The 15,454-nt window shown below is 65.0% G+C and overlaps 2 protein-coding genes across 6 annotated transcripts in view; one reads left to right on the top strand and one right to left on the bottom strand.

Moving 5' to 3' along the window:
• Positions 1-213: 213 nt before the first annotated feature.
• On the top strand, positions 214-13,818 carry EVA1B (eva-1 homolog B). Of its 3 annotated transcripts, none has more exons than XM_075908881.2 (3): positions 214-362; positions 9,506-9,613; positions 9,845-13,818. In XM_075908881.2, exons 2-3 carry the CDS (start codon positions 9,547-9,549, stop codon positions 10,252-10,254), a joined length of 477 nt encoding a protein of 158 aa, XP_075764996.1. In that variant the 5' UTR covers positions 214-362; positions 9,506-9,546; the 3' UTR covers positions 10,255-13,818. The 3 variants fall into 3 exon arrangements, with proteins under 3 accessions (XP_075764996.1, XP_075764994.1, XP_075764997.1); XM_075908879.2 differs by lacking the exon at positions 214-362 and adding an exon at positions 2,249-2,541; XM_075908882.2 differs by lacking the exon at positions 214-362 and adding an exon at positions 2,603-6,409.
• MNMIP1 (manchette microtubule inner protein 1) overlaps positions 13,799-15,454 on the bottom strand; it is a 17,287-nt gene continuing 15,631 nt past the window's right edge. For all 3 annotated transcript variants that reach the window (XM_075908876.2, XM_075908877.2, XM_075908878.2), the window contains one exon: positions 13,799-15,160. In XM_075908876.2, coding sequence (XP_075764991.2) covers positions 15,050-15,160 — 111 coding nt within the window. In that variant the 3' untranslated portion in view covers positions 13,799-15,049. The remainder of the gene's footprint in view (positions 15,161-15,454) is intronic.

Here is a 15,454-nt window from a genome sequence, read left to right as displayed (position 1 = left end):
ATGGGCTCTGGGGGGGGGCAGGGCACTAGAGTCAGGCTGGGGAGGGGGGTCAGGCTCATCGCCTGTTCAGTGCTGCTTCTGCAAAGCGTTTTCCTCAAGGGCCTGGCCCCCCTCCTGCCATCCCCAGGGAACCAGGTCTGAGCCGCTCTCCCCCACCCCCCTCAGCCGGCAGGAGGGGCTGCCATGGGCTGCGCTGGGGAGTGCTGACCGCCCGGCTCCTCCAAACTATTTCCTGTTGCTGCAGCGTTAATGCTAAACAGACCTTTCTCTCCCAGTTCCCAGCCAAAGTGCAGCTGGCTCCTGCCACCGCCGCATCACCCTGGGTCCCCCATCAGCCAGGCAGCCCGGCGCCCCTCGGCCTGGTGAGTACAAGCCCCAACCATCGGCAGCCCCTGCTCCGACTCCCTTTCAGTGTCTCCCGACCTTGCCCCTTTGCAGAGGCAGCTGCAGGCACAGGGGCTAGAAAAGGCTTTCGGGAGGGAGCCTTCCCGCCCCAGTGCGGGGGGCAGGCCGTGGCCCCCAGTGGGTTGGAGCTGGAGCCAGGTCACGTTCCAGCTCAGGGCACAGCCCCCTTTAGCCTAGAGACTGCGGATAACATGGGAATGGATGCATTTGGGGGTGCATGGGGCCCGGTGCACAGATGTCACATTTTGGGGGGCCCCCGTACTCAGCCTGGCTGGATGGATGGATCCCCCATCCTGGCTCCCCCCTCCTATTGCCCCCAGTGCAATGGCGGTGCAAGAAACAAGCCCTTCCTTGGGACATGCCCAAGAGACAAGCTAGCTGCCAGAAATCCCCAAAAACACTGGTGCCTAAACAGCTGCCGGCTTCACTTTTTGCCACCTGGTACCAAAGGGCATGGGAGGAAGCTAGTGCCCGGCTCTATGGGGCCAGGGTTCGCCCCCCCCCCCCCCCCCGGCACAGCACCCAGTGCAGTTCTGCCTCCCCACAGTCCTTCTAGCCCCCGTGCCCCGGGCCGACCTGGCTGAGCGGGTGCCCTGCCCGGCTCCCCCCTGCCCTGTTGTCCTTCCTGCATTGCACACCCTGACTCAGCGTCAATCATTAACCAGGCGCGGCCCCAGGCTGGTGAGCTGGGCAGCCGCTCCGCCTCCCTGCTGGGGCCCTTGTGGGGGCTGGGGAGTGGGGGCTGGGGAGTGGGGCAGGGCTTGGCGTGGGTGCGGAGGGCGTCTGGCCCAAATCCAGAGAACCCTGCGCTGCTGCTGCTGGTGTTGCACGAGACGCCATGTCCCACCCCAGCAGCATGGAATGAGACCGGCTAGAGTCCGGGCCCTGGCAGGGGGGTTCCCAAAGCACCCCAGAGACCGTGGCGGGCCCGGCCCATTGCGAGGCAGGCAATGTGTGCGCCTCGAGCAGCTACGCTGTGCTGGACCCCCCTCTAGAGACACCAAGGGCTTCAACTGCCCCACTAAGCTCGGGGGGGACAGAGGCAGGGCCCCCCCGTGGCTCGGGGCTCCCGGGGGGCTCGCAGAGCCCTGGGGTGCCGGGCCTGCCTGGTCGCAGCCAGCACTCTGGTGCGTTTGCCCGTGGGACGGCCCGTCTGGGGACAGCTCTGCTGATGTGTCACATATTTTCTGCATTTTCCCCCCTCGTTCCTCCCCGGGTAGAGCCGTTTCTGGGAAAGCAGCTCAGCCTGCCAGGGCCCGAGCGCAGGGAGAGACGCAAGAGCGCTGGGGGCGTCTCCTACCCACGCTCCTTCCAGTCCACCCCCTTGGCGTGTCCTCCCCTCCCGCCGCTGGTCAGTTCTCAGTGCAAACCGCTCCCCCTGGCTGCAGACTGGCCTTAAGGCTCCCCAAGATGGAAAGGGGGGGGAGGCGCCTTTGGGCCATGCTGGGGGGCCCCGTGTTGGGAGGACTGAGCCTGGCCTAGGGCACCATGTGGGGGCCATTTGGGGCTCTCCCTGAGGCCCTGTGATGGGCCGTACCTGGGCCTCGTTCCAAGAGCCCCAGGGTGGGAATGGAGCAAAGGTGGCGCCAGGGGGCTGAGCATCTGTGGGGTTTGGGCTCGTCGAACCCCCAGGAGAAGTGATTTGGGAGGTGCTGAGCCCCCCCCCTCACAGCCCAGGGGATATGCTCATCCCAGATGTGATTCCCCCCCCCCATCCTTGGGGATCCATGGGGCAGCCTGAGGAGCAGAAGGACGGAGAGTCCATAGGGGCCCCACGCCCCCTTTTCCAACAGCCTTTAACTCCCCCCCCCCCCCCCGTAGCGCTTCCTGCCGGAGGAAGGGAGGGGATGGCCGGAGGAGGGGCAGGCTTGCCCTCCCCCCTAGTCTCCAAAAGCGACTTTTCCTGTGAGTGCAGCAGCCTGGAGTCTAACAATTATTGCCTGTGCGCTCACATCTGGAAGGAAGTGAGCGGCTCTTTCCACTGGCTGCCTGCACTGGGGGGGGCTGGCAGCCAGCGCCCGTCCCGCCCCGGCTGCAGAGGGGCCGGGAGCGCCAGAGCCTGCGCCCGCGGCTGGAAATGGGGGGAGCCGGGCGCCCCAGCGCTGCGCCGCCCATGCTGTGAAGGGAGCCCGAGGGGTAAGCCGGTGTCCGCGATGTGCGCTCCTCGCACAGCAGGGGGTGAGGGGCTGGGGCGGGGGTTGGTTGCGGGTGAGCCTGCGCCTTCATGGCACGGTCCCGGGCACGGTCGCATTAACCCTGGCCGGCTCCCACATGAAGCGACACGGGTCGGGCCTGAGCTGGGCAGCCAGGTTCTGCCCGCAAGAGGCCTGCGCCCTCGGCTGCTCTGTGCATGGCTCTCTGGGTGGGTGACCCCCATGGCCGGGGCCACTCACAGTGTGGAGCTCTGTTGTGGGCTCCTGGACCACCCTCCTGCCGGGGCCCTAGAGCTGGGCAGCGCCGGGGGGGGGCCATGCTCCTGGAGCCCGCAGGGACTGGGCGTCTCTTTCAATTCCCCCAAGGAACCCTCCTTCCCATTGGTGCCGCTGGCCCTATCCCCAGTGTCCCATTAGCAACCAGAGGCCAGGTCCAGCTCCACCCCCCCGCGGGGGCTGCTGTGGACCCCGGCCTGGCGCTTGAGTGTGGAGCTCAACTGAGCTCAGCTGCCATGACCCTGCCAGCGCCTCCCTGCCCCACGGCTGGAATCTCACCGCAGCCCCCCAGGCAGGGGGGACCCTCCTGCCACACAGCTGGCCCCACTGCATTGTGCCGTCCGCCCTCTCCCGAAAGACAGCTGCCTGGGAAGCCATGGGCTAGGAAGGGGGGGGTCCAGATGATCCAGCCCCACAGCAGCCCCGAAGCACCCACACCCCAGCCACCGCGATTCTGAATTCCCCCGCAGTCGAAGGGAAGGGAGCACGGGGCTGGGGAGCGGAGCACCCAGGGCTGACGCCAGGCGACTCCCGGCTGGATTTCGGGACCTTAGCGCAGGGGATCGATTCTGACGGCACACGGCTGATGAAGCCGTGGCTGAGGCTTGGCCGTGCATTCCTGGCCTGCCCTGCCAGGCGGCCAGCCGGCCCCATCCCGGCCTGCACTGGAGGTGTCATTGCCCCGGGTGGAATCTCTGCTCCCCGGCGCAGGAGGGGGGGTCATGCGGGGGGGCAGGGCCCTTGCAAATAAATGACAGTCCTCCGGACCACAAAGCCCCTACTCCCACAGCACAGCCTGCGCGGGTTGGGCAGCCGGGGGCCGTGGGTAGAGATGGGGAGGTAGTAGCAGAGTGGCAGGAGAGGGGGAGACGCCGGGGCTGGAAATGAGAACTGCGGGCCATCCACAGAATTGGGGGAGGAGGCATGGAAGCAGGGTTGCACTGGCAAAGGGACAAGGGCTGGCTGGCTCCCTGCCGGCTCCTTGCCTGGCTCCAGGACTGCTAGCCCTTTAATTGCTCAAGCGCTAACGCCATCCCAAAGGTTCAGGGGAAAGAAAAGAGGCGTTTCTGTGCTCTGCTGTGGCTGGTTTCTGCATCTGCACCTCCGGAGCCCCCAGCCAAGAGCGTGTGGTCAGGAGCCCGGCGTCTGCAGATTTACTGCCATTCCGCGCATTGCTGGGATCATCCTATTTACTTGGCGCAAGCCAGAAACTGTCTGGGGCAGATCTGGGCGGTGAACCAGCAGGGGCGGGGGCTGAGCTGCATGCAGGAGTATGGCCTGCAATCCCCGGGGAGCCCCCAAGGGCCCGGCAGAGCCACACTTGGCTTCTTAAAGCCTGTGTCCTGCTGCCAGATAGCACAGGCCAGGAATGCAGGCAACACACTGGCCGTGTTGGCTGGGGGATGGGCAGCTGGCACCCAGGCTGTCTATAGAGCTCAAGGCATTGGAAAATGTGGGCCTCTGCTTTGCTAGTGTCAGGCTGTGGTGATTCACGAATCAGTGAAGCCCTGGGGTGCCCTCCGTCAGCACTGGCATAGCACAGGGAGACAGGTGTGCTCACCCCAGGGGTGGCTGCATTTTGCTAGCAGGCATGGCGGTCTGCCAAGCTGCAAAACGTGTTCTAGGAGCCCACGAGGTGCAGGGCACTGGATCAGAGACGCTGCTGGGCAGGGCCCCCCACTCCGATCACCACAGGCCGCCTCAGTTGGGCAAGGCCAGGTCAGCCGCTACAGGTGACCCACCCGTCCCCTGCATCTCGCCGAGAGACCAGCAAGAGGTGCAGTCAGGGCCTGATTTCCACTGTTGTCCTCAGGCTGAGGGCTGGTGGGGGCGGTGAGCTAGCCTAGCAGATGAGGAGGGCAGGGGAACGAAGGCTCCAGCCGGAGTGGGACTAGGAAGCAGGTTCCTCTGTTCTGTGACCCATCATCAAGGGAGGAGCGTATCAGCAGCACTCCCCACCCAGCGTGCAGCTGGCCCAGCCCTGCCTAGACTGAGAGCCCAACCAACGGCCCTGTCATCCCATGCAGACTGACCCCCTCCCCCATGCTTGCTTCTATGCCTGAGCAGGAATACGCCACTACTGGGCAGGGTGGCTATGAATGGGGCCAGCACCTTCCAGCTGCACCCCCAGTCCCTACAGCCAGTGCCGGGTCTACACGCCTGAAACTACAGGAGAGGAGCCTGGGTTGGCTCCCAGACCTGAGAGCAACAGCCAGGGTTGGGATCTCAGCAGGCCAGGGGCATGAGGCCCCATGTTCCTTCCCCACTTCCTGCCCTGGGCACGAATAGCACCATGAGCTTCAAGAAGGGCTGTGAGCGAAGCCATGGATCAGAGCGAGAGGGTCCCTGTGCACCAGCCTGCGGGAACACCGCTGCTGCCTGCACACACCCTGATTGCCGTAGGCGCTACACCCAGCTGCTGCCTCCCAGTGAGACCCTCCTGGATGGGTTCTCCTAAGAGCCCAGCACCGGGCATGTACCAACTCGCCAAGCTCTGCTGCAAGTCTGGCCCTTGGTGGGGCCAAGCCCCGAACATCCAGCCCTGTTGGCAGAGCAGTGGCTGCCACCCCACTGCGCAGCACACCCAGCCCCACAGAGCCGACAGCAGCGCCTAGGCCAGTGGGGCAAGGCGAGACGCCAGGCACCCGGAGGAATGGCAGTGCCCTAAGGGCCTGACTGCTCCGCCACATCCTTTGGGCTCTGTCTACACTGCCGAGCTGCAAGTGCTGCTGTGGCCACGGCACGCGTGCCAGGTACCCCACCTCCAGGAGGGGCGTAGCTACCCGTGCCGGGAGCCTGTTTACACTGGAACTTGCTGCCCTTCGCGGGGTGGAGGGAGGATGGTCTCACCCCCCCATGTGAGCAAGTCACAGCGCAGTGTAGACCAGTGGCTGTGTAGACAAGCCCTTTGCACCTTGCAGGCTGGGCAGAGCAGCGCCGCCATGACCCTCCCGCCCCTGCGCCAGGGCAGACGGGGAGGCGGCAGGACCCCGGTGGCTCCAGCTTTATGCTCACAGACAGTCCCTGCCCCGCAGCATGTGGCTCCCCCGGCTGGCGCCATCCATCACCTGCAAGAGGCGCTGGCTCTCAGGGGCCCCCGGGCCTGAGTGAGCTGTGTGCAGCTGGGGAGTGGGTCACGCCTTACCCAGGAGCGTGCCTACCTGGCGCACACGCTGGGGCTGCGTCTGGCATGGTCTGCGCTGCTCTGGCACCCTGCAGAGGCGCCGGGAATGCCCTGGAGCTGCTCTCGGACACAGACACGGTCCCCCCGCCCCCTCCCCACGCGCCTCTGCACCCAGAGCGCCATGTGCAAACAATTCCCACCATACGGGCCCTGGGTTGTCATGACAACAGCATGTCCGCTGGGTTCCTGAGGGGGGGGAATCGTCCCCAGACACTGGCCAGGCCGAGGGAGTGAGGGCTCCCTCCCTGCTGCAGCGGCACAAACCAGGCGCAGAAGGCCAGGGAGCGGCTGGTCATGCACCGGGCACGTTATGCTGGTGGGACCCTAGTCGCAGAGTGAAGGGGGGGGCAGCACAGCTCCCAGAAGAGGAGCCAGATCTGGATGGGCTAGAGTGAGTGGGACTCCTGGCGCTGTGAGGGGAGTGGGGTCTAGTGGTTAGAGGGGTGAGGGCCGCCTGGGAGCCAGGATGCCTAGATTTTAGCCCCAGCTCTGAGGGAGGGAGGGGGACCTTGTTTCTAGTTGGGGCTGGCGTGTGTCCCCTGGGACGGGGGGGGGGGGGAAAGGAGGAAATGGGGTGGCCTAGAGGTTCCTCGAATGGGCACTGGGCTCGCCCCAGCAGCTGTCGCTGTCCTGGGCTGCAGCACACCGAGGCACTGGGCAGCACGGAGGGGCTGGCACGTCTGCTGGGCTTGCCTCTCCTACGTAGTCTGCAGGCGGCCTGCTCTCTGGTCCAGGATCCCTGGCGCCAGATGGTTCCAGGCTTGGGAGGCTCTCGGGGGCTGAATTGAGATGCGACCCGGGGTGCAGCCTCCCCCACCTCTTCCAGGAGCAGGGCCTCCCACAGCAGGGTGAGAGCGCCCACCCCCAGGGCCCGTCAGGGTTATAGCTAACCCCGCTTCCCCCCATCGCCCGCCACGCCACGCCGCCTCCGTTCTGGGCTCTGGAGGAAGAGGAAAGGCTGGTGTCGGCCGGCAAACCTGCTTGGCTCTGAGGCTAAAAGGAACCAGCCCCTGCCCGGGCTGGAAGGCCAAGAGGGGAGTTAAGCGCAGAAGGGGGGGCAGGGAAGTGTGCGGAGGGTGAGCCAGCCCCATTTGGACCAGCCGTGTGTAACTGATGGGGAGAGGGGGCCGTAGATAAAGCCTAGTTTAAAGTAGCCCAGTGCTAGGGCTGGGCAGGTCCCGGCCATCCACTCACCGTGGGGTGAAGCTATTTGGAGCCAGCCTGTGAGCTGGTGCCCCACGGGGTCCCCTGCCCACAGGCCAGGTGTGAGCACCTCAACGGCCAGCGCCAGGGTCGGCCATCAGCCGTGTCAGGGCTCCCGCTATCGCGGGGTGGGAGGCAGCCGCGGGTCCTGAGCGTTCTGCTGCTAGTCCCTGACAGCCCCCAGCCGGCAAGCGCTTTGTGAAACACTTAGTACAGTGGGGGCCTGCCCCAGCGGCCATGTCCACCGTGTGCGTCCCAGCCGTGGGACGGGGCGAGTGGCCCTGCCGCTCCCAGGCACATCGGAGCCAGACTGGGGCGTGGCACAGCCGGGTGCTGGCCTGGCTTAGCGGGCTGTCTGAGAGGGGCTGGCGTGTGGCCGGCCCGGGAGCTGGCGGGAGGGGACGTGCTGCCCCGAGCACCCTGGCCCTTGTCTAGCCACAGGGGGCCCCTGTTAGAGGTGCCGCGTCCTGGCTAATCCCCCTGCCTGCCCAGCATGCTGCAGCCAGATGCCTGGTGTGCATCTGTATGGACATAATGGGCAGCTCAGCTCCGCCCGCCAGGCACCACACGGTGGGAAGGCTCCGAAAGCTGCAGCAGCTCCTCCAGCAGGGCCTGGTGTCCCGAGCCGGTAAGGACCCCCCCCAATCTTCCTGCACTTCGCTGTGCAGGCAGGTTTGAGCTCTGCCCCCCTCCCCCATGTCTGTGAGTGCCCGACTCCTCCGGCTATCAATGCCTGCAGCATTGCACTGGCTCGGTTGCCTTGTTCATCTTTGGGGGGTGCTGCTTGAGCCCTCATGCGGTGCAGAAACCCTCCTGCGCCCCTTCCCCCGCTGTGCCACAGACACCAACTCATCCCCTGCCTGCAGGTCCTGCCTGCCCCAGGAAACTAGCCTAGACAGTGATCTGAACCCAGGCCAGGGAGCGGGGAAACGGCTTGGTTCAATTCCTGGCTCTAAAGCGCTCACCAGTCACTTCCCCCTTTTGTGCCTCGGTTTCCCCATCCTCGGGGAGGGCTGCAGAGCGCTGTAAAGTGCTGTGCATGTGTGTGTGTGTGTGTGGGGGGGGGTGTTTAGTGGTTCTTTCGGTGTGTGACCTAGGATAGTGCTGGTTACACTCCTCTCTGGGGCAGTAGCCCCCTGGCACGACCTATAGCGGGGTGATGAACTTCAGGCCCTTGGTCTGGATGCAGCCCCTGGCTTGCCTGGATCCAGCCCGTAGGGCTCAGGACCCCTCCCCCCTCCGACCTATGCTGGTGCTCCAGCTCCCCTCCCCGCCCCACTGCAGGGCTGGAGCACACAAAATCTATTAGGCTGCCCCCCCCTCCTCTCCCAGGCTCTGGTGTGTGAGGAGAATGTGGGTCTTTCTCCTTGTCAGTCAGGGGCCATGTCAGTGAGGGGTTTTTGTTGCTTTTCACATGTGTGCAGCCCCTGACTGATTTTTCTGTAGGTCAGCAGCCCCCAACCCAAAAAAGGTTCCCCCTCCCCCTCCCCGAACTATAGAGAGCACCTGGACCCAGGGCCCTGGGCAGCATATTGGGGGAAAGAATTCCCTGTGGGTGTCTGGGACTGGGCGGTGCAAGCGTGTGACAGGAAGAGCGGGGCTGACAGTCACGGGATGGTTCTGCTGGTGATTAGCACCACAGCTCCCGGCAGCCAACCCTGGGGCCGGCTCAGGTTTTAAGTGGCGCCTGCAGCCCCCACAACTCCCCCAGCCCAGGGGAACGAGCTAAGGCCTAAGAGAAATGAGCACCCCCCCCCCCCCAGCACCCCGGCTGAGTTCTGGGAGCCAGCACCCCTGCTAACGGGAGGGCAGCAGCTGTAGCAATGCCCCCTTCCCCCCGCGTGGCGCTCAGCACCAGGCTGCGATGGGACCCGATCGCCTGTGGCGAAGGGGTGGTGCCAATGCTGCTATCAGCACAGAGACGCCCCTCCGTGCAGGGGGTGTGTTGTTCTGTGGGCGCTGGAATGCCTTCCTGGAGTGGCCTGGTGCGATTAGCCCCCGTTGGCAGGGGCCCGAGGGGAGCGAGGCTCCTCTGAACTGGGCCAGGCTCCTGTGTCCCGTGAGGAGCCGTCACAGGACCCCCCCGAGGGCAGTGGCCGGCTTTCATCCCGCAATGGTATGATGGCTGGTCCTTACCGGGTGCCCTTGGACTGTCCTTCCCCCTGCCCCGAGACAGCCATGGCCTTCCCCAGCCAGCACTGGGAAGCAGGAAGGGACAAGGGGCTGAGGCAGGGGGTGGGGGTGGTGCTTGGGCAGCCCCCTTTTCAAGCCCCCTCTCTCCTAGGTGCAGCGGGCACGTCCCCCTTCAGCCAGGGGAGAGCCACGATGGAGACACGCAACCGGGAGATGGAACTTCTGAGCAACAGCATGGCCGCCTACGCCCACATCCGAGGTGGGTGTCCGGGGTGGAGGCTGTGCTCTGGGCTGCCCCCTTGGGTACTAGATACTCCTGGGGAGATGGGAAGGAGAGCAGGGCAGAGGTTAACCCCCCTCCCCCCACTTTGGGCCCCTCCACAGGAGCCCTGGGAGAGGTTGCCACCCGCCAAACATGCCCACCCGGCCCGTCCTGCCCCCGGCTGACAGGTCCTGCCACTCAATCCCCTCCCCTTTGTTTCCGTGCCAGACAATCCTGAGAGTTTCGGCCTCTATTTTGTCCTGGGCGTCTGCTTCGGCCTGGTGTTAACCCTCTGCTTGCTGGTGATCCGCATCTCCTGCCAGCCGCACACCCACAGCCTCCCGGCCCAGCCCCGGCGCAGCCTGCGGGACGTCAGCGAGGACGAAGAGGAGGACGAGGAGGACGAGGACACGGTGGACAACGTGGCGGTGGAGTCCCTGCTGCCCATTACGGAAATCCCCCTGGAGAACCACAGCCCGGCAGATGGCCCCTTGACTGTCAACGTCTTTGCCTCGGCAGAGGAGCTGGAGCGGGCGCAGCGGCTGGAGGAACGGGAGCGTATCATCCGGGAGATCTGGCGCAACGGTCAGCCGGACATCCTGGGCACGGGCACCGTGGGCAGAGTGCACTACTACTGACCGTAGGCACGGAGCCAGGCTGCCCTAGTGTTCCCCGAGCGAGACGGCAGCGGCAGCCCCTACCCATGCCGGACCCGGCTCCCTACAAGCGCTTCTTTCTGACTCAGGAGAGTTTGAGAGTCTGGAACTGTTGCCCGGGGCACCACGGGCGTGGCCCCCAGAAACTCCCCGGTAGCTGGCGCCAGCTGCGCGTGACTGGCTGAGTGAGGGAGCCAAGCTCCTCATGGCCCTGCTCCCGTCAACTGACTGTGCAGGGCCCCGCTAGCGGCACAGCAACCGTCCCCACTGCCTGCTGGTGCCCCCACATCTTCCCGCAGGAGCCCCCTGCCCCAGGTGCTCGGGAACACGGCTCATGCGCTCCCAGCCTGCCAAGCCCGGGGCCTGCTGCGGCGTGGATGGGCAGATGCAAGGGGCTGCTGGAGCAAACTCTCTCTGCCGCAGGAAGGGTCGCTCATTCCCACGGTCTCCGAGTCTGGCTGCAGCTGGGACATCCTAGCCACGCTCAGCCCCCGCCTCCCACAGCTGCCTGCAGAGCGAGAGATGCAATTCCCCCCCCCTCCGGGCAGCAGGGAGCCACTCCGGGGGGGGGGCTGTCCCTCCCAGCTGTGTGCCGCGCTGCTCTTGGACACTGGGGTGGCCTGGTGCGGTGAAGGGACACGGCTGCATCGTGAGCTGTTGGTACGATTCCCCCCTCCCCAGTGAGCGCCTGCAAGGCAGGGAGCGCTACCCCCCCCCCCCCCACCGCAGCCAGGCCCCTGCCGGCTCAGCAGGGGATGTGTGGTCGGTCCCTGGTACTTTCCCGTGCAATTCCACCATAGCCGCCTGCTCTGACTGCTGGGCCACACTGCCATTCCAGCCCACTTGGTAGGTGCCTGGCCAGCTTAGCCCCGGCAGCCTGTTCCCAGAGCTGCACTTGGGCGCTGGCACAGGACAGTAATAGCGGCCACATGCTCAGGGCACGCGACCATCTCTACGCCAGGATTCGTCTGCGTGCAGCACCCAGCTCGCACCGAGGGGCCGTCTTGGCAGCACGGGGCCCAGCCCTGGAGAGCCCCTTGGGCGGGGCAGCGCAGCATAAGCAGAGCTCGCTGTAGGCAGGGCAGAGCACATGGGTCCCAGCCCTGCGGGGCTCTGAGAAACAGCCTAGCCCCCTTGCCCGGACGCAGCACGGTCTCTCATGGCAGCCACGGCTGCCTCCCCGCCCCGGCTGGTCTCCTCCAGGCAGACCCCAAGTGACCCTGCCCGAAGAGAGCAGGGAGCCCTGCACAGACAGGCTCCAGCGCAGCAGGGCCTCTGTGCCTGCTACCCCCAGGAGGCACCCAGCCCTGAGTCAGTGGGATTGGGGGGGGGGGGAGCAGCGCTGCCGGGGGGGCCCCCATGCCCTGGCCAAGGGAGTTCACCCATCACTGGCAGGCTCCTGTTGCCCTGGCAACTGCACAGGATCTAGGCCCAGCTGCCGTACTCCTGGGTTGGTGGCGGCAGCCGCCTGGCTCCAATGCTGAGCGCCAGGGACTTCGCCGCCAGGGGAGCCAGCCACGGCAAAGCTCTGCTAAGCCCCTGGGCACGTTGCTCCCTGTGGGCACCGCTCTTCCCTAGGGTCCCCCTGAACGTGGCCCAGCCTGCAGAGAGGGCAAGGTGGCGCCCCCCTGGAGCCCGGCCTGCCATCCCGGTCCCTGCACCCAGTTGCTGTGTGGCTGGGACCAACACCCCCCCCACTCTGCACCTCAGTTTCCCTGGCCCAGCAAATCTAGTGCGTGGCCCAGCTCTCGCCTCCTTCCCGAGCCCCAGCCCCCCTCCCCATGCGAGAGCTGCTGGCTGAAGAAACCTTCCCAGGCTCCTTCCCCTCCCCGGCCCCAGCATTCCTGCTAAAATTAGCTGCTGTCCCTTTCCGGCAGCATCTGACCTGCCCCCATCAGTCACTGGCTGCTTCCTGGATCTGTGGGGAGGAGGGGTGGGGGGGGGGTGTTCTTGGCTGGCTGCCAGCAGGGCGGGATTAGCCCAGCCTGCCCCCACCCCTTGATTCAAGGCTGCCCTCTGCTCTGCGCCCCGGCCTGCGCTGCTGTTTGCTCAGGAGCTTTTGGAAACACTGCCCAGGGCATGCGGGAATGCGCCTGCTGGAGCAGGCAAGGGGCCCCCCGGCCGGCCCCCCCTTGGGCTCTCAGGCCACATGGGGGCATCCCCCGCACCTCTCACTCCCAGCAGCTGGCAGTTACCTGCAGCAGCCGAGAGGCACCTGCCTGGGATGGGACGGTGCCACACGGTGCCAGGGGGCTGTCCACTCAGCCTGTCGCATGGGACGGATTGGCGCCTGGGCAGCAAAAAGCTGGGGCCCGGCTGCTGGAGTTGTGCTGAATCCGGCCCAGCCCAGAGCTGCTTCCACCCGGCCTTTCTGAGAGGGGGAGAAGAGACCGACCTTCCCCCGCCGCAAGCCACAGCCCCCTCCCCGGCAGCCCTGTGTACCAAAATAGCTCATTCCCACCAGGGCCCAGCCCCCTGCTGCCAGCTGGAACAGGCCCCAGATGTTTTCCAGATGTGCCCTTCTGGCCCCAGGGTGAGCAGGCTGCCAAGAATGCAGGGAGGCATGTGCTGACCTGCGACCTGCACCGAGCTAGTAAACAGGGAGAGGGGGCTGGTGCCAGGTGGGCCCCCTCCCCCAGGAGTAAAGGCTCTGGGGGGCAGGAGTGCCAAGAAGAAATGGGCTTGCCAAGGCAGGAAGCAGAGTGCTGGGGAGGCTGCAGTGGATGGGGGGGAGGGTAAAGGGATGCCTGGGGTCCTTGTGGTGGGGAGGAGACAGGAGCTCAGAGTCGCATTCTGCACAGGGGCCGATTTCGATCGCCCTGCCCGTGCTAAGACCTTATGGCGGGAGTGGGAATGCTGCAGAGGAGTCACGCTGCACCTTGACGGGCCGATTCCTCACTGGAGCGGACCCAAGGCAGCCGATGTGCACTGCCCTGCCAGAAGAGGGTTGGGGGCGCCTGGAACACCCTTGCCCACTGGCTGCTTTTAACCAGGCAAAGAAAACCCAGACTAGCCTCACCTGGGAATTTCTCACCTGCCCCAGACTCATGAGGAGAATGGCCAGACTAGGTCAGTCGATCTAGCCCAGGATCCTATCCTCCAGCACTGGCCAATGCCAGGTGCCCCATCAAGTGATCCCTCCTCTCTTGCCCATTTCCTGTGTAATAGCCATTGATGGATCCATCCTCCATGAACGTATCTAGCTCTTCTTTGAACCCTGTCATAGCCTTGGTCCTCTCGACATCCTTTAGCGAGGAGTTCCACAGGTTGGCTACGCGTTGTGTGAAGTACAGACTGAGAAAGACACCGTGTGGAGCTAACCTGACATGCTGATCGGCAGCGAGCTCTTGGCTCCCGGGCTGTCCCCTTTTCCCCAGCACTTTGAGACTGGACTGTTCTGACTCACTGGAGCAGGGAACAGCTTTCTCCTGACATTCGTGCAGCGCCTTGCACATCATGGATGCTGCTGTAAAGGACACTCCAGCAGCCAGGTAGTGGCTAAGATTGATATAAAAATAGTTTATTAAATTTTTTTTTTTAAACACATATTTATAAGTTTCTAAAATCTCAGGCAGTTGTGGGATAGCAGCTCGGGGGGCAAGGGACATTCACAGCTGTTTCATCCCCATGTCAGACAAGCATCATGGGATCGGAACCGGTGGGCAGGGCCGGGAGCTGCTCCCAGAGTGAGGGAGAGATTCCCAGTTCTCAGGATTCAAAGGGCGCGAGATGGCCAAAGAGGCGGGACAGGGCTCCCGGTGGGAAGGGGGATGGCTGAGAGCCAGGTCACACCAGACACCCACGCTCTGTCAGCAGAACTAGATTCTAGTGTAGACAGGACACAAGCGTTAGCTCGGAGTTGTGGGGGGCTGTAGTGCCATTTGGGTCCAGCCTGCGGGCGTTATCACAGGCTGACCAGGTGATCCAGCACCCAAGTCTGGCCCAGGGACGGCTTGGCCAACCGAGTGACCTAATGTGAACAGGGCAAGATGGAACAGGGCTTAGCTGGGGGAGGCAGCCTGCTGACCAGCACAATGCAGAGGGCTGCCTGCATTCTGGCAAAGCTGTTCCAAGCCCTCTCAGACCATGCCCTGGCCCCCAGGGCTGAGTCAGCTCAGGGCTGTAGGCGGGGGTTAGGGCTCAGGTGGCTATCTCCCTCCCCCAGCAAGGGAGGGGCTGGCAACAGCATGGGGATGAGCATGGCCCAAGGCTGGGACAGCTCCAGAGAGGAGGAGGGGAGACGGGCTCAGGACCTGTCTCTGGAGAGGGACAGATGCTCCCAGGACAAGGGGCAGCCTGGCCCAGGCAGGAGGGCCCACTTTGGCCAATCGGCAGGCAATTGGGAGCGGAGCAGGTGGTGGGGCCTGGAGGACAATGCCAGCACTGGGTAAATCCAGGCAGCAGCCAGGCTGTGGAGCCCAGGCCTGTGTGTCACTGGCATTAGCGCTGCCCTAGCAGAACCAGGGCACTAGCTCTCCTGGCAGCCCCCAGCAAGCAGGGTCCCCCAAAGCCAGCATCCCCAGAGTCAGCCCAGCGGCACCCGCAGTGGGCGAAGGGCTGTGCCCCCACGACGGTGCTCAGGGGCCATCGCAGAGCGGCCCCCGAGGGCCCAGCGGGCAGAGGCTGCAGGAGACCAGCTGGCGGCGTTCTGGGCGTGCCAGGCAGGGAGCCGGCCTCGGGGTGAACATACACGAAGGGGAATCGGTGGCCAGCGACTCTCTTGCAAGTTCAACAGCCCCGGCAGAGGGTGCGGAACGAGGCAGGCACACAGCGGACATCACAGCAGGGCCGGCAGCTCCTCCCCGTCACTGCCCGACCCAGCTGCTCCTGCTCCCGCCTCACCCACGGCTTCCAGGGCAGGCATCCGCTTCATGCTCTCGATTTCCACCTGCCAAGGGGAGACGTGTGGGAGTCCAGCGACTCAGGGCAAATCCCTGCCCCATGCCTGGCACTGTCCAGGCAGGGAGCGCTGACCCTGCATGCGGCACAGGGCCTCCAAGGCACCCAGAGCCCAGGTGGCCGCTGGGAGGAGAGAGGGTCACTGTGACCAAGAGCTGAATGTGGCGTCTGGGTACCAGACATGATGATGACCCAGTGACCCTGCTGCTCAGCTGTTAACACTTCTAGATCCAGCCCCACGCACCATCTCCCGCATTGACCCGGCAGACCCACGGCCTGGTGC

Source organism: Pelodiscus sinensis, chromosome 26, assembly GCF_052426305.1.
Source record: "Pelodiscus sinensis isolate ZL-2025 chromosome 26, ASM5242630v1, whole genome shotgun sequence".
In the NCBI taxonomy this organism is placed as follows: domain Eukaryota; kingdom Metazoa; phylum Chordata; order Testudines; family Trionychidae; genus Pelodiscus; species Pelodiscus sinensis.
This window is presented reverse-complemented; position numbering and strand designations above follow the sequence as displayed.

Bases quoted from the DNA above. Each gene is read 5' to 3' on its own strand.
- EVA1B (XM_075908879.2), top strand. From the start codon at position 2,253: ATGGCCGGAGGAGGGGCAGGCTTGCCCTCCCCCCTAGTCTCCAAAAGC. The intron at 2,542-9,505 runs GTAAGCCGGTGT...CCTCTCTCCTAG, and splicing joins CTGTGAAGGGAGCCCGAGGG to GTGCAGCGGGCACGTCCCCC. The intron at 9,614-9,844 runs GTGGGTGTCCGG...TTTCCGTGCCAG, and splicing joins CGCCTACGCCCACATCCGAG to ACAATCCTGAGAGTTTCGGC.